The 24,726-nt window shown below is 46.3% G+C and overlaps 1 protein-coding gene across 1 annotated transcript in view; it reads right to left on the reverse strand.

The window, feature by feature from the left end:
• LOC135876763 (protein eva-1 homolog C-like) overlaps nt 1-24,726 on the reverse strand; it is a 308,253-nt gene that overhangs the window by 129,585 nt on the left and 153,942 nt on the right. Inside the window, exon 5 of the mRNA XM_065402099.1 lies at nt 11,080-11,223. Coding sequence (XP_065258171.1) covers nt 11,080-11,223 — 144 coding nt within the window. The remainder of the gene's footprint in view (nt 1-11,079; nt 11,224-24,726) is intronic.

Genomic DNA, 24,726 nt, shown 5'->3' on the forward strand with positions numbered 1-24,726 from the left:
AGGCTCTCAAGCCTGGGAGGGAGGGAGAGCAGCGGCGCGCGAATCAGCTGTTTCGCGCGCCACGGCCGCTCGGGGTCTCCCCCTCCCTCCCAGGCTCTCAAACCTGGGAGGGAGGGGGAGATCCCGAGCGGCCGCGGCACGCGAAACAGCTGTTTCGCGCGCCGCTGCTCCTCCTCCCTCCCAGGCTTGAGAGCCTGGGAGGGAGGGGGACACTCCGAGTGGCCGCGGCGTGGGCGCCGCTTCTCCCCCTCCCTCCCTCCTAGGCTTGAGAGCCTGGGGGGAGGAGGCAGGGCTGGGGATTTGGGGAAGGGGCGGAGTTGAGGCAGGGCCGGGGGTGGGGTAATTAAAAACTGGGGGGGGGGGGGGCGGCCAAAATTGTTTTTGCTTTGGGCAGCAAAAATCCTAGAGCCGGCCCTGCTCAGAAAACCAGAGAAAGTGAAGCTATTGTTAAGTTCTCCCTGGTCTGTAAAGCAAACATCACATCTGCAGGCAGTTCTGTTGCTATTTGCTCCCTGGACCAGTATGGGTTATGATGATCACAGTAGAATCTCATTCCCAGGCCGAGAACTCCATGTGGCTCTCCACCAACTATCCCTAGCCAGCCTTCATTTAGTAAGTATCATGCATCAGCATAATAGCAGTAATAGAAATGTTCCACTTACTTTTTACCCAACAAGAATCTAGTTCTCCCATCAGGACGAAGTGCGAGACCTTGAGGACCTAGCCTTCATAAAGCAGGATGACAGGATCATTAATGCTCCATGTTTTCAGGCTTTTCTAAGTAAATTACAAGTTGCCATGGCAGTTCGTTAGTCCTCAGCCCAAGCGGTCGCCTTCTATTGAACAACAATGAAGGCAGAACAGAACAACACACATACACGCTATGGCCATTCGTTTCTAAAATAAAATGATGACAAAGTTTCATCTATTTTTGCATGGAGAAGCTGCCCAGAGGTCAGATCCTAGAAAAGTCACTAAAAAGTTCTCCTTTCCCATGACTGAACCAATCCCAAATCTGCTGAAAGACTCTTAAATAAAAAAGGATTCAAAGTTCCACAGTCATCTATCCCACCGCCAACCCATTTCTGGATAATGTGCCTATTTGAAGAGCATGGAAACTAGTGATGGACGAGACCTTTTAGGCCACTGAGTACAATGCCCAACCAAGAAAGGATTGTTCCCATAGAGAACCAAAGCTGTTTCTTGGGACAGGTTCCTCAGGAAATAGGGGCTCTTCTAGCAGACATCTAGGAGCACAGCTGCCTCCAAAAGCAATTTTATGTAACTGAAAGAAGCTACTAAGAAGAGGCCAAGTGGAGGAAAAGCTGATAGGCCTGGGGGGAGGGAGGGTTGATTTTTTGTTTTTTTTCCCCATTAAATCAAGAGATCATCATAATGTTCATGCAGAAAATGAACCTTTTTAATCATCAGTTGGGTCCCAATTCAGCAAAATACTTAAGCATTTACTTAACTTTAAGCTTGTGGGTCATCCCAGGCCTAATCAGAAAGGAATTTAAGGGTTTGCCTATCTTCAGTGGCATTTAAACACCGATTTAACATTAAGCACACATTTATGTGGTTTCCTGAATAGAGATGGGAATACTCATTGCTTAAAGTTAAGCACATACTTGAGTGCTCTGCTGATCTAGGGCTTAGGTCTTGAAGCTGCCAGGGACCTGGAATAGGGAACCAAACTGAGGATGCTGGAGGAAATAGGGAGACAAGAAGGAAATTGCAAGGTCAAAAGGAACAAAGAAAGAGCTCTTGAGGATAGAATGGGAAATTTAGAGAAAGGAGGAGGCCAGGAGCAAAGAAATCCTTACAAATAATTATTACAGAAACAACAATGACCCCAAACACTCTAGCAGCACTGATTGTAGACTGTAATCTTATGTAGCATTATATGAAAGAGTTTAAACCTCTTGTTAAAACTGAAATACAATCTTTAGTCTTGTTTGCACACCTCCTTGCTTGTTGCCACCGGCTAACAGCTTAGAGGTATTTTAAAGTAAGAGCTGCACTAAATCGTTTGTGACGTGGTCTGGTTAAAGGTGCTATGCTCAGAAAGTGGCCCCAACACATGCATTTTCTGCTTAACCTGAATTTACTTGCCTTTTCTCTCTTTCATTTTTTTGTAATCCAGTGGTGGGGAGCTGCACACTGGGAAAACCCACCTTCCACACTGTACCATTATCTAAACCTGGCACCAAACCAAACTTTAATATTTCAGTCTTACCGGTTTTCAGGTTTGGAATGTTTTTATGTTGGAGGATTTTCATCTGTTCCCTGACTCGGCTAATGGAATCCTAATGTACATGAGAGATCGCTATCTAATCTGACTGCCAATTACTTGCTTGTTTCAGTCATCTTCTACATACAAGATAACTTGTACTATTTCCATTGCAGCTAAGTTATGCCTATAGGAGTTTCATACAAAATGCAAAGGATATAACATGATACTCAGAGGACTGAGAAATGATCCTATTATGCTGACCTGAGATAATACAGGACCCTCCTGATGGCTGGAATAATTACAATAAACTACTCAAGCAGGGATAAAAACTGGAGTTAGACAGCAAGTTAGATGAAACCTGTAATTATTAACTTATAACTTGAAACCAGATTCAATCAACATAACTCTAGATGCCTAAGAGGAATTTAACAATAAAATATGGAAGTAGAGAATGGTCTGAAGCCAGTATAGTAGCTGGGTTGAACTTCCATGACCTGCTATTTAAAAAAACTAAAGCTACCTGTGATGATGTTCAATGATCACTGTGGGCCAAAAGTATTTGAAAGAGATCCTCTTTATTCAGTGATGCAGATCCCACTGTGTCTGTGAATCAGAACAGGGGCTTCTGCAACATTTCTCCCCCACACTTCCTGTCTGGGAAGTTAAAGCACATTTCCCAATACCACACCTGTTTTACCCCATCTTTAGAATATGAATTGGACTCTGCTCCCTTTGAACTCAATAGAAAACCTCCCATGGACAAGTTAGAGGACAGCAGTGTATAAACGCTGGGGATGGGAGGATTTTGTAGGAGTGGGTGTGATCATCACCGAATCGCAAGCCAGAGATGTCAGCGATGGGAAACACCTATTAGTAGAGCCCTGTGTTTATTGCAAATATGAAATAACATGAAATAAAATGAAAAAAACATATAAAATGGAATAAAACAAAAAACTCACCCCACAGCAGCAACTTCACAGCTCCTGTCCCGCACGGCTGGGCCCAGCTCCCCTCACTGGGTATTGCGACCTGGCACGCAGGTTTGCAGCACCACTCAGGTTTGACCCAGTTTCCCCTCCGTCATCATGATGGAGGCGGCAGCTGGGCCAAATCTGAGCAGCGCTGCAACACCATGCGCCAGGTTGCAACACTCAGAGTAGGGAGTCAGCCCAGCCCTGCGGGACAGGAGCCGCTACTGGAAGCTGAGTGTAGGACAGGCTCACACTGGTGACAGGAGCCAACCCCACCCCACTCACCCCCGCATGTGGATAAAATGAAACAACACAAAATTCCCAAACAAGAAAACAAAAAATTATAAAAATGAAAACATGTCACAGGGCTCTCCTTTTTACGTCACCTCACTCCCCCAGTTCTGGCAGCACAGGGTTGTTCCATTTAGCATAGTCCGGGTTACAATGTTATCTATCACGAACCTTGCAACAGCAAAGAGGAGGCCGAGGTTTCTGCCAATAACCTCACTGTACCATTTCTTTGGAGCCTACAATCATTGTCACCCTTTGGTTACTCCATCAGTTAATCCCTTGGCAGGTTTTTCAGGAATTGCTAAAAGCAGGAGACATTCCTCTCCGTTCAGCTCTCCCCAAGCTTTGGAACCAGAGCCAAACCTGGCTGACCTGTCATCAAAGCTATTGAAGTTTGTCAAATGAGAAACGTCTCAGTAATATGATATTCCACCCGCACGTCCATCCCAACCTTTACATCAACATGCTCAGTTCCATGGTCCCCTTTGGAGCAGGTCAGTGGTTCCACACCACCGTTGGCAGAAGACTGCCCCCGCCTCATTCTATGGATGAGCAGGAATAGTGATAGAATTCAGGCTGCAGGATCACACACAGCAGTGCAGCATGACATGCATCATCACTAAAAGCCAAATCCCGAAGTCCTTCCCCACCCAATATTTACTCTGGCAAAACTCCTTGTGAAGTCAAACTGTAGTTTTGCCTGAGTCACGGATGTATCCTGCCATGTATCCTCTTTGGCCCTAACAAAGGATTGCATCATAGAAATGTAGGATGGGAAAGAACCTTGATAGGTCATCTAGTCCAGTCCCCTGCACTGAGGAAGACTAAGCATTATCTAGACCATGCCTGATGGGTGTTTGTCTAACCTGTTCTTAAAAAACTCCAGTGATGGAGATTCCACAAGGCAATTTGTTCCAGTGCTTAACTACCCTGACAGTTAGGAAGTTTTTCCTAATGTCTAACCTAAATCTCCCTTCCTGCAATTTAAGCCCATTATTTCTTGTCCTGTCCTCAGTGATTAAGGAGAACAATTTATCACCCTCCTCTTTATAACAACCTTTTACATACTGAAAGACTGTTATCATATGCCTCCTCAGTCGTCTCTTCTCCAGACTAAACAAAGCAAAGCAAAGTTTTCAATCTTTCCTTGTAGGTCATGTTTTTTAGACCTTTAATCATTTTTGTTGCTCTCCTCTGGACTTTCTCCAGTTTGTCCACATCTTTCACAAAGTGTGGTGCGCCGAACTGGACACAATACTACAGGTCTTGTCAGTGCTGAGTAAAGTGGAAGAATTACTTCTTGTGTCTTGCTTACAACATCCCAGAATGTTGTTAGCTTTTTTGTTGCAATAATATTACATTGTTGACTCATGTTTAGTTTGTGATCCACTATAACCCCAGATTCTTTTCTGCGGTACTCCTTCCTAGGCAGTCAATTCCCATTTTGTATTTGTGCAACTGATGATCCTTCCTTAGTGTAGTACTTTGCAAATGTCCTTATTGAATTTCATCCTGTTTATGTCAGGAAAATTAAGATACTATATTTTAGCCTAGTTTAAAACCCTAATCATGTACACTTCTATAACATTTTTTACCCTGAAACATCCTAAAGTGCTTCACAAGCTATGGACACATGCAACAGCACTGATATGCAGCCAGCTCTTGGTTAAGGGCAGTAGCCAAAGCACACCAATGAAGGATGAGGAGATTTTAGTGAAGGGCTCCTGGGCAAATATCTGCTTTTACAAAAAGTACCAGGGGTTATTTAACAGTTACATAGAGAAAACAGGCTCCCAGATTTTTTAAGAGTTCATCTGAAAGACCTACACACAACAAACTGCATAACAACCAACTGATCACCTCAGTCATGTGAAAGGCTGCGACGGCCCTAGGGAACCTAGAGTTCCAACTTGATGTTTAGACCAATATGCCACCATCTCCAGTAGTTGTGCCTAATGGTTGAGCATCCTCAGTTCTCTTGGACTCTGCTTTCCCATGCTGCAAAAAGCAGAGTCATTCTTCTGTCTCATGAGAACCCAGCCTGAGCTAAAGTGCTTAAACACCATTATATTAAAGCTTCCTTATGGTCCCCTCCCTAGCTCTTAGTCTCCTCCCTAGTTATCCACACCTCATTTTTCTGAAGCCTCCCTGTTATCTGAAGCAGAGTTATGTCCTTTAAGTTCAGCTGAAAATGCCTCCCTGTTTTAGATAACATGATGTGAGGGACTCGGTAACTGAGTGTGCGCTGTATATAAATCCCTGGAAGAGACCCCACAAAGGAGTCCAAGATTCACACAGGGGAAACAGCCCAAAACAACAGGTTTATGAGTCACCTTGCCAGTCAAGACACACCCCCTTCCATTCCTAGTGATAAGTTTCTTTACAGAAAAGCAAGGCAACTATCATAAATGGAGAAACAAGACATTCAGCTTTTTGGAAAGCTGAACTGAAGGATTACCCAATTGCACTGCATCCAAACTAGAGAGACAAGGTGGATGAGGTAATATCCTTTATTCAACTTCCCTTGGTGAGAGAGACAAACTTTCAAGCCGCACAGAGCTCTTCTTCAGGCCTGGGAAAGGTACTCTGAGCATCACAGCTAAATGCAAGGTGGAACAGATGGTTTAGCATAAGTAGTTAACTCATATTCTAAGTCTAAGGGACCATTCAAGGTAGAGTGGCCCATTAAGACCTCTTCAGTCACAGGACAAAAAGAGGGGGTTATATATAATATATGAAGATATACAGATTGCTTCACCATGAAGCCAATGATATACATTGATGATATTTTCATCCTCTGGCCAGACGACTTAAAACTCCCTCATAGATTTCCACCACAACTTCAACAACCACCACACATCCATTAAACTCTCTCTGGAACACTCCCACACTAGCATCAACTTCTGTTATCTACAGCCAGGCACTCAGATACCACAGAATGCGCTCCCAGGATAAAGTCCGGGATATACATCTTAACACGCTTAAAACAACCTTCACCAAACAAGGACACTCCACCAGAAAAGTAGATCGCATCATGGAATGTGTCACCCAAATACCTGAGAGAACCTGGTTCAATACAGAAATAAAACCACCTCCAACCGCACACCTGTAGTTAAGTATCAGGGGGTAGCCATGTTTCTGAAGAAGTGGTTTTTTACCCACGAAAGCTTATGCCCAAATAAATCTGTTAGTCTTTAAGGTGCCACCGGACACCTGTAGTTGTCACCTACCACCCCACATCAGAACCCATACTGGGTATCATCAAACAACTACAACCCATATTCAATGGGGATCCCAACATAAAAGAAATCTTTCCTGAACCCCCTTTCCTGGCCTTCAAACAACCCCCCAGCCTCTCTGAGCTCATCTTCAGAAGCAAGCTCCCCAGAGACCAGGACATACCAACTCAAAGCAGCACCAGACCCTGCCAGAACAACAGATGCAAAACCTGCAGACATATCTCCATTGCTACAATGATCAACACCCCCCACAACACATCTTTCAAAATCCATGGATACTACACATGCCTATCACAACATGTGGTGTACCTCATCCAGTACACTAAATGCACCAATAGCAACTGTGTGGGTGAAACCAACAATCACTATGTTCTCAAATGAACTCACAGAGAAAAAGGATAAAAGACAAAAACACCACATCACCTGTGGGTGAACACTTTTCATACTGCGATCACTGACTTATCAGCCCCCATCCTCAAAGGAAACCTGCACAACACTTTAAAAAGATGAGCCTGGGAGCTTAAATTCATAACTCTGCTAGACATTAAGAATCATGGTCTGAACAGAGACACTGGATTTATGGTTTATCACAACAATCTGTAACCCACTAACCCCCTACTTTTATCCTATGACTGCAGAGGTGTTAACCGGCCACTCTACTTTGAATGGTCCCTTAGAATATGTGCTTCCTACTTATGCTAAATAATCAATTCCACCTTGCATTTAGCTGTGATGCTCGGCCTTTCCCAGGCCTGAAGAAGACTCTGTGCAGCTTGAAAGTTAGTCTCTCTCACCAAGAGAAGTTGATTGAATAAAGGATATTACCTCATCCACCTTGTCTCTCTAATAATCCTGGGACCAACACAGTTACAACTATACTGCATACTTCATCCAAACTGTAATTGTTCCCTAAATATCACAGACTTGAAGCTTTCCCCTCCCCTGCCCCCATTATCATGAAAACTCACTTCTCTCAATTGCAGGAAAATGGATTTAGTTATTGGTGGTGGGGTTTTGTTTTGGCTATTTGGTTTTGTTTGATTGGTTTAAAGACTTCAGCTGTAGGTAAAACCAAAAGCAAACTGAGTCACAGACCCAACCCAATGGCTCTAGGGAGGTCTCAGATCACCCTGTTGCTGACCAGTGTGTGTTGACATGGTCGAGAATGAAGCAGAACTCACCAGTTAACGAACAGAAAGTGCCATTTTGATCTTCCCAACCACTGTATGTTTCCTGCTCCATTTAGGATATGACGGTGACGTTACACTCCATATTCTTTATGAAAATATGCTTATGATATGGATATGACATAACTGAGATATACTTTATGCAAGATGGCTCCTGTAAGATATCATTGGAAAGGTTATGATTTACTGAATGTGATTATCCAATTTGTATGCCTGTATCATTTCTGTATTTGAAGTTAGGAATATGGACTATGTAACAATTACAACTGGGTGTGTATTGGGAAGACACCCACCAGATGACAGGCCATCAAATTCGATAGGCCATTAGGGAGGAACTACAAGATTGTAAAGATACTAATCTCTCTCCTTCCTGGGAGGCGTCCTAGGTCGTAACTGTGACACTACTAGGTTAGGTGGTCTTGTCACCTCATACTAAATATTATCTTGGACTTCTTGTAACTTTCCACTAAAGGGGAAGGGGGGGGGGTCAAGTTTGGGAAACAAAGGATTCCCGCCTTATGTAAATCTTATTTAAGGGTGGGGAGGAAGGCAAGACTCTCCTCCATTGCCTACCCAAGAAGAAGGACTGCTGAAAGAACCTGAAGGGTCAAAGGAATTAACCTGAAGGGAAAGGCAGGGGTGAGTCCAGACTGAGACAGGGATCCAGTCTGTAAGAAGAAATAACTGGAATTCTGAGCTATAGAAATCTGCATCTTGCCTAATTCAACATTTAGGGTGAGAAATTATATTTTTCAGAGGGGTAGCCATGTTAGCAAAAACAACGAGGAGTCCTTGTGGCACCTTAGAGACTAACAAATTTATTTGGGCATAAGCTTTCGTGGGCTACAGCCCACTTCTTTGGATGCATGGAGTGAAAAATACAGTAGGCAGGTATAAATATAAAGCACGTGAAAAGATGGGAGTTGCCTTACCAAGTGGGGGGGGGGTCAGTGCTAATGAGGCCAATTCAATTAGGGTGGATGTGGCCATTCCCAACACTTGACAAGAAGGGGTGAATATCAACAGAGGGGAAATTATTTTTTGTAGTGACCCAGCCACTCCCAGTCTTTATTCAGGCCTAATTTGATGATGTCCAGTGTACAAATACAAATATAGTGACCCCCACACACACTTGGTAAGGCAACTCCCATCTTTTCATGTGCTGTATATTTATACCTGTCTACTGTATTTTCCACTCCATGCATCTGATGAAGTGGGTTATAGCCCATGAAAGCTTATGCCCAAATAAATTTGTTAGTCTCTAAGGTGCCACAAGGACTCCTCGTTGTTTTTAAATTATATTTTGTAACCCGTTTCTTTAGTGAATCAAGCTTAGTTTGCATGTTTTATTTGCTTAGTAATCTACTTTGTTCTGTTTGCTATCTCTTTAACTACTTATAATCTACCTTTTATAGTTAATAAATTTGTGTTGTTTATTAATAAACCCAGTTTTTGTAATTTCTAACTGGGGGGGGGCAAGAAGTTGTGCATATCTTCCTCCACATTGAGGGAGGGGGTGAATATATGAACTTACATTGTATAGATTTCGCTACAGTGCAAGACAATATATCTTTGGGTCTGCACTCCAAGGGAGGTGGACACCTGAGTGCTGGGGCAAGTCCCTTAAGCTGAGTCTTCCCAGAGCTGATCTCAGTGTCTATGTCGTTCTGCAGCTGGGTGTGGCCATGCCCATGTGTGTGCTGGAGGAGCCTTAAGAGTCTGGCTCAGCAAGACAGGTAAAAAGGGGGCCCATGCTGGCAAAACAGGTGGGCTCAGTGGTATCTCAGGACATCAGATGGCATCTTAAAGGGGGCAACCTGTCACAGTAACTAGCAACTGGGAATACAGGATCTGATTCAAAGCTTGTTAAAAAGAAAGACTCCCATTGACGCTAGTGTGCTTTGGATCAGGCCCATAATGCAGGGGCCCAGCAATGTGGCATGTGCATCAGGAAGAGATTTCCAGTTGGAAGTGCATCTCCTGGGTTCATTTTGGTTTGGATTTGGATTTCAGGCTAATGTTTGTTGCATCACATCAGACTCTATTCCATCACCATAATAAGGCTCTCCCTACTGGTCTCAAAGATAGCTAATACAGTCACAGGGCACTCCCCAGTAGGAAAATTCACCGAGCTGTGTCAACATCCACTCTGCTTCTGCTACCTCCGTTCAAAATACACTTCCCTGTCTTCTACTGCCAAAGGAAGCAAGAGACTTATAAACAACCTCCCTTAGCAAATGGCCCCTACACAAATCATTCCCAAATGTTATGAATCAGTAAAATTCCATCACTGGACAAAGATGGACCTGATGCTGCTTTGAGACCACAGAAACATGGGGAGGAATAGTTATTGCTCTACCGCGAAACCCTGATGCCTGGTTAAGTAGAACCACAATGTACATCTAATACTATGACACATGGAACCATATAGAGTCTATGTAATAGTTACCACTGATCACACTACTTTGGATAGCAAATACCCCAAGGTTTGTTTGAGGATGTTTGGATGTTTTTCCATTAACTCGGTGGGTGCTAATGGAGCAACATATTTCTTATTTTTTTTTTGTTTAAAATGATAGACACTGAGAACCAAACAGAGACCCTACTTGAGACCAAAATCTTGTTGCAAGCAAATACAACAATATGCCAGTGTCTCCACGCAGAATGGGAGCATCAGCAGAGTTATCCCTTAACCAAAGCTCATACGGCGGGATGGTGATGGATGAATTAAAAAACATTCTTTCCAGAAATTCTGCTTTTCATATCAATCTGCTGACAGGAAGAACTCAGCATTAAACCATCCACAGAAGCTGCCAGGCCCCTAGTTAGTCTACATTCCTAAACAGGGTTGCCATACACTGCACAATCAGCTTGGTGAATGACAAACTTCCATGCATTGTCACAATAGGTTGACCTCTTAGTTCATGAATCAGAACAAAGGCATCACATGGAGAGGGCACATGGGGGGTCACGTGCCCCCTCAGATATAACTGCTTTGCTTGTACTAAGCATGCTTACAGGGACTGAGCATGCTCAGTAACATCTGCTGAAGCCGCTGCCCACACTCTGCCCTTACTTGTGCCCCTCCCCCCACTATCGGCAGGTACAGGTCATCTCTGAACCAGCATGTTTCCCAAAAGAATGTTAAAGAAGCTTACCACAGGTGTAGATAACATTGAGGTGCTTGTGGACACCTGGGTAACAAGGATCACCGAATTCATAGGTGCTGGCATACACACTGCAGCTTCTTTTTCCATGGCAGCGTCTCGTCATGAGCTGGAGAGCCGTGGCTGACTGACACTCTGAAAGGGAAAAAGATAGGGAACAATTCTGAATGCACACCATCCTTGTCAGAACCTTTGGGAGAAACCTATCAAATGTAGGCTAGGAACAACAGATCAGCACTCTGACATTGATGTGAAATATTTCAAGGCCTCCAAGCCTGCACCGTTAAGAGGATACAACTCTAAACTCATCAGTTCAAAATCATGGGCTAGATAAGAGGTGACCAAACTACTGCAGGTGGGAGGGGAAAAGAGACCAGGAACCTTCTTTCTCATTGACATAAACAAGGTTACAAATGAGGCAGTTTTGTTTCCAGAGGGGAAAAAATGACCCATTAAAGAGATAATAATAATACCTAGATCCTACAGACCACTTTTCTTCTATAGATTTCAAAGCATTTTACAAAGGAGGTCAGTTTTATTATCCCCATTTTACAGATGGGGAAACTGAGACACGAGATCTATGAAGTGGCTTGCCCAACATCACTCAGCAGAGCAGTGGCAGCACTGGGAATAGAAGCCAGGTCTCCTAAGGGACAATTCAGTGCTCAATCCACTACAGACACATGCCACACTATAGGCTAACCTAAGAGAATGTCACATGACCAGAGTGCACATGAATTCTAAGGACTTTGGATCATCTTGTGGAATTCCCATGTATCTATGTTCGGTTTTTATAATGGCACCCTGTGATTGGGCGCGAGTCACCACTGCGGCGCCTTCTGCTGGCCATCCTGGGAATTAGCTCTGGTTCGCTGGTGCGTCCTCATCTAGAGGCATCTCTCCACCGTCGCTTCTGTCGTCAGGACCCGTGTCGCTCTCAGGACTGTGGTGTCCTCTTCTGGACACAGCCCTCTGGCCGTGCTCCTTTCAATTCTCTCCCCCCTCTTCCGACGGGGGGGCCGGCAGTCCTCTGTCCAGCCTCTTGCCTCAGTGGCAGGCTGCAGTCCAGGGTCTAGCCGTGTGCGTCAGTGGAAACTGGGGCCGAAGGAGGGGTGGGGGAGGGCACTGCATCACCTCCAATCCCCGCCGTCTTTTTCCCTGAGCCATTTCCCTGCAGCTCTAGCACCTTCTCTGCCCTTGTATCAGGGCCCCAGACTGGAAGTGGTCAGCCGGGACCTCACTCATGCTCCCCTGACCTACCCAGTGCTGCTCTGACCATGGTGCTGTCTCTTCTCCCTCCTTCAGGGCACCCAGTGCTCCCTCCTCAAACTCTAGGAAGTGACTGAAGCTTCTCTGTTCAGCAGCCCTTCTTATATGGCCCAGCCTGGCCCTGATGGGTTAGAGAGAAAACCATTCCCCCGCTGGCTGTCTCTACAAGCCCTTTCCTAATTGGCTGCCTCCTGCGCAGCCTCCCCGGGGCTGCTTTAACTCCTCTTCTGCCAGTGTGGGGCAGACGCCCCATCACACACCCCCATGACAGCAGTATCTGAGTGCCTTCCATATCAATAGCAATAGCGAACTCCCCAGTAGACTTCATGGTGTCTCTGGTTCTCCACTTTTTTGAAAGGGCGGACATGGAAACTCTGCTTGGGGTCCTTCTTTCATTGGTTTATTTTAGTTGGCTGGTTGACGTTTTTTTGTTTGTGAGGGGAGTTGGGGTAGATTTCCAAATCTCCAAACCTTCAGATTGTGAAGATACCATGGATTATGTCATTCAGAGCACTGTTGTTGCAAGCCTGTGACCTTCCAGGCTGGAACAATAGAACCAGAAGAGCTGAGAACTCCCATGTTTGTCTTAACAGGTGGTCAGACTTTTACCCTGACTATGGCCTGGCGTACACTAAAAATTTACATCCATATAGCTACGTCGCTCAGGGGTGTGATAGGGTTTGTTTACACTATGTGGGGCTACAAAGGCAGAGCTGTGGTACGGCACCTAGGCCGCTGTAACCTCGCAGTGTAAACACATCCATGACAGAAGGGTTTTTTCCATCACCCCCCACCCGCCAAGCAGCTTCCATCAACCAAGCCGCATCAACGCCAGTGGTTAGGTCGACATACCTACAGTGCTCAAGCGGTGCAAATTTTTCACCATTGTGGTTTCACACCCCTGAGCCATTGGTTAAGCACTGGAATAAACTGCCTAGGGAGACTGTGGAATCTCCATCATTGGGGATTTTTAAGAGCAGGTTGGACAAACACCTGTCAGGGATGGTCTAGATAATACTTAGTTCTGCCTTGAGTGCAGGGGACTGGACTAAATGACCTCTCGAGGTCCCTTACAGTTCTATGATTCTATGTAGCTATGTCTATCTAAATTTTTACTGTAGACCAGGCCAAAAATTGACGCCCCGGAGCACCGGAGCTATGCCACCCTGACCCCTGCTGTAGACATGGCTAGGGTCAATGGAAGACTGCTTCTGCCTACCTAGCTACTGCCGCTCAGGGAGGTGGAGTTCCTACAGTGATGGATAAATCCTTTCCATTGCTGTAGAATGCGTCTAGACTACAGGGCTACAGTGGCATAGCTTCAGCCCGCCATAGCGTAGAGAAGCCCTATGTCTATTTAAAGACCAAAATAATTAAACTTTTAATTGCTGCATCTAAGCAGAAATATCCAGTGTGGCTGGAAATGCTGGGCATATTTGACCATCCCATTCATCTGGATACATTTTGAATATGCAAAACAACAAGGTGAATATTCAGCCAACTATTTTAAATCAGGATGTTCACTATTGTTCTCATGAACTAAGGTGAAAATGTCTTTAACAAATCTAAACACTGGACTACATTTTGGGTCTCATAGTGATATTTGGTATTAACTATATGAATATGGACAAATAGAATGGAAAAAATTTCTCAGACATTAAGTGATTTTTAAAAGCAATAATACAGAGATATGTAGAAGGTGGGGATAATATCTGCACATATTGCCATAAAGGGGATAGAATTATCATAACTTGTTATGCAGTTAAAACAGGAATGGTTCAGGCGCTCACAGAAGTGACAAGGTGAGAAATCATCCAGGTGCCAATCCCCTGCATTACACATTGAATGAAAAAATGTCAGCAAGCCATCAGACCCTCCAAACAGGGCCAGCTCCATCAACCACTTCAAAGGGCTGGCGATAAGGAGACCATTCAGCTGAATGTCAAAATGTCATAATCTAGAGTCTTTAGTCCCTTGTTAACTGACAGTGACGATGTCAATAACACGTCTGAGAGACAGCTGAGTGATAGATGAGATTACAGCACTCTCATAAATCATGGAGTCTCCTTCATGATGTTCAGAGCTTTAGAAGTGACTTTTCTTTTACACTTGGGTCCCAAGAGCATCACTGTAAAAATGTTCACAAGGCTCAAGTTGAGTTGCATGATGTGGTGCATGCAGAGAGTAATGTAGAGGTCCCAAAATACCTGGGGCTTGTTTTCAAATGACACAAATTCTATAGTGGAAATATTAAGAAAGTTATTTCTGGCATTGATTCAGTGAAATCTGCACAGGAGATCACGCTTATTAAGCACCCTCTGGCACTGAGAGACTCAAAAAATCCTCTATTTATTAAATATGACTTAGTTTGGAATTCATCTGGAGATCTCCACATGGTGAGAAATAAATGAACCACCATTTTCACCAATGAAATGGCATTTGTGCACTTTCAATATGTTACCTACTTGTCTTACCAGAAAGGTATACTGGCTGCTCTTGGCAAGGAGATATGTAGCTCACGGCGGCTATCCCACTTAGCACAATTTTAAACCAATAAAAGCCAGAAATGTGGATCTTGAGGAGATCTAACTGAATGGTTCAGGCAAAGCATAAGAAGCATTTGAGGTTCAAACCAGCCAAACTGATCATCAGTTCTGGGGTTAGCAGTTTACTGCAAGTGTGACGACCGCTATCTTGGCCAACAAACACACCGGGGATTGAACAATGAACCCGTGGAACTAAAATCATGAGCTGCTACAACTTGAGCAAATGAGCCAAGGCTGTTTACTTAGGGCTGTAACAGACTCACAGGCTGCAAATTGGCCTAGCGGGGGAACCTATAATACACACACACTCCTTATGGGATTGTATCATTTCAGAAGACTCCATGGGCTTGTAGCCCATCCTCAAAGATCAGGAGATAGGAAATTGGTGTAAGTCCCTCCCTAGAGTGTGGGCACTGCAGAATTAGCTTCACAGCAAGAGGCAATTTGTACAGTGCTGTGTTCTTCTACAACATGGTGGCATAAAATCATCATTGCACTGCAAAATATTCAGAGTCCAGATTGCCCATAGACCCCATACCCAAACTTCTTCATGGCTCCTAGACCCTGATCTTGAAGTGCTACTAGAATGCTAAATAGGAAAACTACTTTCTTCACTTCTGTTGGGGGAGAAGAAAGGTTGGTGTGTTTTTACAACAGCTCTTGCCTACAGGTGTGGGAGGGACAGGTGTGGTAATTTGGATGGAGGAAGGCAGTGTGTTAATTTGGGGGAATGTCTATTTTTTCTCTTGTTCTGTGTTAGTGTTTGTTATGTTAAATAACATATATGTGTCCAGAGATGTGTAACTGGGCACATTTTAGAAATCTAAAAATACAGCATGGGATTTTCAAACACGTTTCGCATTGGCCTAACTGGTCCCACTGAGGTCAATTACTGAGGAACTGAGTTCGGCCAATGCTGAGAGCCTTTTAAATCCCACCCATAGATAATGTCGATCAAATCTTATTTCACAATGTAAAAGCACTTTAGCTTGCTGCTACATTGGATAGTTATTCAACCAGACCCCACTTACATAGGACAAACAGAGTAAGCCTCTGTTTTCAGAGTACAGGCGAGTCTCATCTTACGTGGGGGCTCCGTTCCGCGGTTAGCACGTAAAGCGAAAACCACGTATAGTCAAAATTACATTGAGTTGAATGGTGGGCGGAATCGCCCGCACTACAGGTACAGTATTAAAATTGTTATTTTTCTCTTTTATTTTTTCCCCGACCACGTAAAGCTGAAATCACGCATGTTAAATGTGCGTAAGATGCGGCAGACCTGTAGTCCTGAATTCTTTCTGTGCACTGCAGATATGCAGCTTGCTATTTCAGTTCCAGTGAAATTGTTAAACGTGAAATTGCTCGGCGTATAAAATGAGTTTGCTAGCCATTCCATTGTGCTCTGGACTCAGTCATTTAACTCATCAAGCAGTTGGGGTTGGGCTGTTTTTTTGCCTGCTTCTGCCACCATTTTACAGCTGAAGGATTGGAAGGGAGGACAACTGTTGTTGAGTTAGTGACTGTCATATGATCCCCTCAAACTCTCCTGCTGCAGAGTTTCATTTCACAGTTCTTAATCTGAGCTCTCACCAGATAATTCATCCTACCGGTTGCATTCGGTGTTAAAGAGTTGCTAGGCTGATATAACCCTCAGGATCTTCTCTCTCTTTATCAGCCTTACCTGTGAGCTGGTAAAACCCAAATCAAATGTCAGGTTTGACCAGTGAGGCCACAAAGCTACAAGGAAGTGCTTTACCCTATGTGAGCATCTCACACACAGCACTGAAGTGGTTTTAAAACTGTGAAAACTTGAATCAGTCTCAATAATGCAGTGGCCTTATCATCAGACTCACTGCAACTAATGTATTTTAGTCTGTTTAAAGCTCCTTGCTATCATGATTGTTCCTTTACTGCCTCACTTGGCAAAAATTCCAAATGTAAGCCAGTCTCTATCACATTCTCATATACTTAAAGCAGGTACTTTGGTTATTCATTGCCACACATTTTAATTTCCCCTTGGTATAACAGCTAACCAGCATCCATTTCTAAAAGGGTAACCAGACTCCGGCAGACCCAGCAAGACAGTCAGGGTTTCAAGGGATACTGCCACGTACATAAGAACATAAGTTTGGCCATACTGGGTCAGACCAATGGTCCACCTACCTCAGTATCCTGTCCTCTCACAGTGGCCAGTGCCAGATGCTTCAGAGAGAATGAACAGAACAGGGCCATTATCAAGTGATCCAACCCCTGTCATCCAATCCTAGCTTATGGCAGTTTGAGGTTTAGGGACACCTGGAGCATGGGATCAGCTCCTTGACCATCTTTGCTAATACACATTTGTGGACCTATCCTCCATGCAGGGCCGGCTCTGGCTTTTTTGCCGCCCCAGGCAAAAAAGCCTCCGGCCGCCCCCCCCCCCCCCCCGCGGGGGGGGGGCGGAGCCCGGGGGGGGCGGCGAGCCCCGGCGGGGGCTCCGCTCTCCCCCCGGCGGCCGGGGGCAGGGCGCCGGGGGGGGGGAGCCCTGGGAGGAGGGCAGCGAGCCCCGGCGGGGGCTCGGCTCCCCCCCCCGGCGGCCAGAGCGCCGGGGGCAGGGCGGCAAGCCCCGGTGGGGGCTTGGCTCTCCCCCCGGCGGCCGGGGGGAGGGCGCCGGAGGGGAGGACGGCCGGAGCCCTGGGAGGAGGGCGGCGAGCCCCGGCGGGGGCTCGGCTCCCCCCCCCCCCCCGCGGCCAGAGCGCCAGGGGCAGGGCGGCGAGCCCCGGCGGGGGCTCGGCTCTCCCCCCGGCGGCCGGGGGGAGGGCGCCGGAGGGGAGGACGGCCGGAGCCCTGGGAGGAGGGCGGCGAGCCCCGGCGGGGGCTCCGCTCTCCCCCCGGCAGCCGGGGGCAGGGCGCCCTGGGGGGGGGGGGAGGGCGGCGAGCCCCAGCACCAGCTTGGTTGCCTGGTGCCTGGAGCCGGCCCTGCCTCCATGAACTCATCTAATTCAACTCATTTATACTTTTGGCCTTCACAGCATTCCATGGCACTGCATTCCACAAGTTGACTGTGTGCTGGGTGAAGACATAGAATCATAGGACTGGAAGGGACCTCCAGAGGTCATCTAGTCCAGTCCCCTGCACTCATGGCAGGACGAAGTGTTATCTAGACCATCCCTGACAGGTGTTTGTCTAACCTGCTCTTAAACATCTCCAATGATGGAGATTCCACAGCCTCCCTAGGCAATTTATTCCAGTGCTTATCACCCTGACAGTTAGGAAGTTTTTCCTAATGTCCAACCTAAACCTCCCTTGCTGCAATTTAAGCCCATTGCTTCTTTTCCTATCCTCAGTGGTTAAGAACAATTTTTCTCCCTCCTCCTTGTAACAACCTTTTATGTACTTGAAAACTGTTATCATCTTCTCCCTCAATCTTCTCTTCTCCAGACTAAACAAACCCAGTGTCTTCAATCTTCCCTCATAGGTCATGTTTTCTAGACCTTTAATCCTCTTCTCTGGACTTTCTCCAATTCGTTCACATCTTTCCCAAATGTGGTGCCCAGAACTGGACACAATACTCCAGTTGAGGCCTTATCAGTGATGAGTAGAGTAGAAGAATTACTTCTCATGTCTTGCTTACAACATTCCTGCTAATAGATCTCAGAATGATCTTTTTTGCAACAGTGTTACATTGCTGACTCATATTTAGTTTGTGATCCACTATAACCCCCATAGCCCTTTCTGCAGTACTCCTTCCCAGGCAGTCAATTTCCATTTTGTATGTGTGCAACTGATTATTCCTTCCTAAGTGTAGTATTTTGCGTTTGTCCTTATTGAATTTAATCCTATTTATATCAGACCATTTCTCCAGTTTGTCCAGATCATTTTGAATGCTAATCCTGTCCTCCCAGCTTGGTATCGTCTGCAAACTTCATAAGTACACTCTCTATGCCGTTACCCAAATCGTTTATGAAGATATAGACTAGAATTGGACCCACGATAGATCCCTACAGGACCTCACTTGATATGCCCTGTCAGTTCGCTTGTGAACCATTGATAACTACTCGCTAAGTATGGTTTTCCAACCTGTTGTGCACCCATCTTATAGTAGGTTAGTCTAGGCTATATTTCTCCAACAATATTTATAAGGTCATGTGACACAGTATCAAAAGCCTTACTAAAGTCCAGATATATCACATCTACTGCTCCCCTACCCATCCACAAGGCTTATTACTTTGTCAAAGAAGGATATTAGGTTGGTTTGACATGATTGGTTCTTGACAAATCCATACTGACTGTTACTTATCACCTTATCTTCTAGGTCAGGGATCGGCAACCTTTGGCACGTGGCCCATCAGGGTAAGCCCCCTGGTGGGCCGGGCCGGTTTGTTTACCTGCCGTGTCCCCAGGTTCGGCCGATCACAGCTCCCACTGGCCGCGGTTCGCCGTTCCTGGCCAATGGGGGCTGTGGGAAGTGGTGGCTAGCACATCCCTTGGCCCGCGCCGCTTTCCGCAGCCCCCATTGGCCTGGAACGGTGAACCGCAGCCAGTGGGAGCTGTGATCGGCCGAACCCGTGGACGCAGCAAGTAAACAAACCGGCCCGGCCCACCAGGGGGCTTACCCTGGTGGGCCACGGGCCAAAGGTTGCCGATCCCTGTTTTAGGTGCTTACAAATGGATTGTTTGATTATTTGCTCCATTATCTTTCTGAGTACTGAAGTTAAGATGACTGGTCTATAATTCCATCGGTTGTTCTTATTCCCCTTTTTATAGATGGGCAAATATAGCACCTTTTTCCAGTCCTCTGGGATCTCTCCCATCCTCCATAAATTAAATTTACCATTCTAATTTCACTACGTAAATAGAGTCAAATGCAAAAATAGCAAAGATACAGCATTAATGGTGGAAAGTCAGGAGGGGGGGATTCCCCTAGTGTTAATAATCTAGGTGAGGGATTATTTTTTTCTGTCTAATTTTATTTTGAAAATTTCCCTTTAAAAAAAAATCGCTATAGCACATAGACATGTGATCATTGTGGAGTGTGTGCAGGAAATATTTTGCTGCTCATGATTAGGGCTCTACCAAATTCACAGCCATGAAAAACAGGTCATGGACCGTGAAATCTGGTCTTTTGTGTGCTTTTACTCTATACTATGCACATTTCATGGGGGAGACCAGGATTTCTCAAATTGGGGGTCCTGAACTAAAAGGGAGCTGCAGGGGTGTCACAATATTATTTTAGGATGGGCACGGTACTGCCGCCCTTACTTCTGCGCTGCCTTCAGAACTGGGAGACCAGAAAGCGGTGGCTGTTGGCCAGGCCCAGCTCTGCAGGCAGTAGCACAGAAATAAAGGTGGCAATACCATACCAAGCCATTCGTACTTCTGCGCTGCTGCTGCTGCTGGCGGTGGCTCTGCCTTCACAGCTGGGCTCCCAACCAGCAGCCACCGCTCTCCAGCTGCCCAGCTCTGAAGGCAGCACCATCGCCAGCAGCAGCGCAGAAGTAAGGGTAGCAGTACCGCAACCCCTCCAACAATAACCTTGTGACCCGCCCCCCCCAACTCCTTCTTGGGCCAGGACCCTACAATTACACCGTCGTGAAATTTCAGATTTAAATAGTTGAAATCATGAAATTTGCTATTTTAAAAATCCTATGACCGTGAAATTGACCAAAATGGGCCGTGAATTTGGTAGGGCCCTACTCATGATTCAGTGCAATAATTGTTCTTTCATATGTGCATCACAAATCTTCATAGGCCCTGCTGTAAATTGGTCCAATATGCCTTTGTCGGATACATGAATCATACAAAATCGCTGAGTTGTTAATAAATAAATAAAAGCCCTAGAAACAATCCCCACCCATCTGTAAAGGGATGTTCTCTGAACCTGTGTGTTCAGCACAGCAAGAAAAGTACTCATTTCATTTTTCTTTTAAAGATGTATTGTTCTTTTCCCACGCTTAACTGCAGATTGCATTTGCGCCATATCCTGCAAACCCCAGAGTAACCCCAGAGTTTAACTTGTCAGGAGGATCCATTGATTAACTATAATTAAAGGCCTCAAAAAGGAGCAACACTGCATAAGTCCATCTCTTCCAAAGGCATATGTTAGAGTGAGGAATTGGGAACTGGAAGCTGAGTGGAGACGTCTAATAAATGATATGATTTTATGACTTACTGTTGTACACGAATCAAGAATGTGCCTCTATCCAGAATCATAACCTACAGTAAATTCTTAGTTCTGCTTACTATCTCTGAGGGGAACATAGAAGGAAATATGTAAGAGGCATATTCCCTTCAGAGACGTCCAATTAACAAGTGACATATCTCTAGTGGAAAGCAGCTTACAGGGCTGAGAAAGGGATTTCTCTCCAGCACAGAACATTCACCAAGACTGAGGTTTTGCTAATGCCCTGAGTATTTTTAATGATACATGGTTAGGGCCATGAGGGGGAGGCGAGGATGTAGGATAGGAGCAGTTGGGGTCAGCTGAATACAAGGAAAGAAATCTGGTTCCTGCAAAGAAGGTCGGGAGAGGTCTGAATCAGCATTGTGGTTATCTGCTCTGAAGTCTGCCAAAATGAGAAAAGCAAACTTCAGTGAGAGAGAGAAAAAGATTTGAATGGGAAAAGTGATTTGAACCTTGCTACTGGGGTGGAGGTCTTACTGCCTTCACAGTTTACCCACCAGTGACTCAAAACTGCCTCTCTCTGTGAGAAGAGGTTATGAAAGGGAAGGGAGTTCATCTCCCACGCCCTGTTAGTTTCTCATATTCTTTTAAGATTCTGCTCTAGTTGTTACTGACGCAGCGTTCAACCCCCGCATAAAACTTTTTAAATATTAACCTGATCCTGAATAAGTAATGTACGATGTTGTATGATAACATTTGACTGAAACTTTGCTTTAATAAAAAGTTAAAATAAACCAAGAAAGTTTAGTGTTCCTTATGGTCCCTGCTACGGCTGCAGACTTAGCTGGCATGATAACTTGTAAAAGATAACTTCCTACGGCACTGATCACGTCTCTTCCAGTAAACACACCAGATCTCTGATGTTTTCTACTTCCCCACTGTGTAAAGACATAGCTAAAGCGTGAACGGGTCTTTAAAAGTCAATGTAAGGGTATATCTACACTGCACACTTCTTTCAGCACTATGTAGAGAACATACACTACATGCCCCACAGCGGGAGTGTAAATAGCAGTATAGATGGTGAGGCAGTGCTTAGGGGAATAAAGACACTCCTGAATCCTGTGGGTATGGACCCAGGTATGGACCCTACAGAGCTCTCTGCTCGCAAAGCCAGGCCTTCCTGACTACACTGCTGGTTTTAGCAGTGCAGTGTCCTGCTGCCTCCCCGCTGCAGGAGTCCTTCCCTAGGGTTACCATACGTCCAGTTTTTCCCGGACATGTCCGGCTTTTCGGCAATCAAACCCCCGTCCGGGGGGAATTGCCAAAAGGCCGAACATGTCCGGGAAAAATGCCGGCCGGGCACTTCCCCTCCCGCGGCTGCTCTGCTCCTCCCCTGACTCTTCGGCTCTGTTTAAGAGCCGAGCCGCCCGAGCGCTATGGGCTTCAGGCAGCCCCCTTGCCTCCGGACACTGCGCCCCCAGCCGGGCACTTCCCCTCCCGGGCTCCGGCGGCGCAGGGTCCGGAGGCATGGGGGCTGCCCGAAGCCGGTAGCGCTCGGGCAGCTCGGCTCTTAAACAGAGCCGAAGAGTCAGGGGAGGAGCAGAGCCTCCGGCCGCGGCGGTTCTGCTCCTCCCCTGACTCTTCGGCTCTGTTTAAGAGCCGAGCGCTACGGGCTTCGGGCAGCCCCCATGCCTCCGGACCCTGCGCCACCGGAGCCCGGGAGGGGAAGTGCCCGGCCGGGGGCGCAGGGTCCGGAGGCATGGGGGCTGCCCGAAGCCCGAGCGCTACCGGCTTCACGGTTTGCCGGGCAGCCTCCAGACCCTGCGCCCCCGGCTGGGCGCTTCCCCTCCCGGGCTCCAGCTGCGCTGGGGAAGCGCCGGCCGGGGGCGCAGGGTCTGGGGGCTGCCCGGCAAACCGTGAAGCCGGTAGCGCTCGGGCAGCCCTTTTCGCGTGGCTGGGAGTGGGAGGGAGGAGGGGGCGGAGTTAGGGCGGAGTTGGGGCGGGGAAGGGGCGGGGCTGGGGGTGGGAAATGGGCGGGGCCAGGGCCCCATGGAGGGTCCTCTTTTTTTATTTGTTATATATGGTAACCCTATCTTCCCTGCAGTGGGGAAATGTTCCAGCAGTTCCCTGCTGCAGGAGTCTTTCTGCATCCCAGTGAAAGACTCTGGCAGCAGGGAAAGGCTCTGGCCAGAGGGAGGCAGTGGGGAAAGGCTCAGACAGCTCTGGAGATACATGTGTAGCCACAGCCGCTGACTTTCCAAAGTGCCGGAGGGTGCTTGATCCCCGGCTCTGCCCCAGGTCCTGTCCCCACTCCACCCCTTCACCCAAAGCCCCACCCCCTTCCTGCCCCCGCTCCACCCTGCCACTTCCTGCCCAGTTCCACCCCCTCCCTTGAACACGCTGCATCCTCGCTCCTCCACCCTCCCCCACAGAGCCTCCTGCACGTCGCAAAACAGCTGATTACGGCGGGCAGAAGGCACGGGGAGGGAGGAGGAGGCGCTGATCTGTGGGGCCTGCCGGCAGTCAGGAGACACTAAGGGGCAGCTGATAGGGGTCAGCACCCACCATTTTTTCCCCCTGGGTGCTCCAGCCCCGCAGCACCCATGGAGTCGGCGCCTATGCGGGTAACGACACACCATAGTGTGGATGCAGCCCCATTTTCACTGCGGTGAGTAGCTGCACACACCCCACACGCTGCCACAAGAGATGTACAGTGTAGGTGTAGCCTAAAAGACAATTAATAAAAGAATTTTAATCCATGACCAAGGATCCTAGGCCTCTCTCTCTGTACAGTAATACAAATAATAATAATGGGGAGCTAGTTTGTATTTAACCATAGCTCTACAAATATAGTGGTGCCCAGATGCCACAGTAATGGGTGCAACAGAAATACATATAAGAAATACGCTGGTGTCCCTTCCTGGCAGCAGTTTATAAAACCCTCAAAAAACTTCAGACAGCAAGTAAGAGTGAAAAAGCCAACCCACAAATAATCCTGCATCGCTGAGATTCCTGAAGACCAACAGTTAACAAAACAAAAGAATATACCTAATGAGAAAGGATCAAAAAGTGCAGAGGGCAGAGAAGGGAAGACCAGGAGACAGTGAAAAGATTCCAGAGACACAAACCAATTAAGATGTTGTCGTTGCAGAAACCAGAACAATAGAAATCCCCTCCTGAGAGCTGGTAAAGCCTGCAAAAAAATTCCCACTCCTTAAAGCCGTGAGTAAGAGAGACTAATTCTGGCAATGGCTGAGACAGACTATTAATGAAAACCATTTCAGAAAAGCACTTCCATGTCTGAGTGGAAAAAAGTGACTATCCCTGATAGTGCATTTGGTTGTGTGGAACTGTTGGCATTAACAAAAGGGAAATGTTGATACAAGATGCATGATAGCAAGGAAATCTTTGTGTTGAGTGCAACTGCACTTAACATTTAATATTTACAGTTACAGGACGCAGTTGGGAGGTAATTACAGTAAGAAATCTATATCTCAGAGTTGAAAAGGTGTGATACTAAGGCCAACTGTTGCTGAAAAGTAAATGTGATTGAAAGGGAGAGAATTACTCATCATACACTTCATGAAATTTAGGAAACTTGAGCACAGTCAGCCAAAAATGAGAAAGCAGCCTTTAAAAAAAACTTTGCTTACATCTACAAATGTGCCAGTAAAGAATCAATTGCAGGCTTGATTATTGATGCTATATATTTAAATTCAG

Source organism: Emys orbicularis, chromosome 3 (genome assembly GCF_028017835.1).
Source record: "Emys orbicularis isolate rEmyOrb1 chromosome 3, rEmyOrb1.hap1, whole genome shotgun sequence".
NCBI lineage: Eukaryota > Metazoa > Chordata > Testudines > Emydidae > Emys > Emys orbicularis.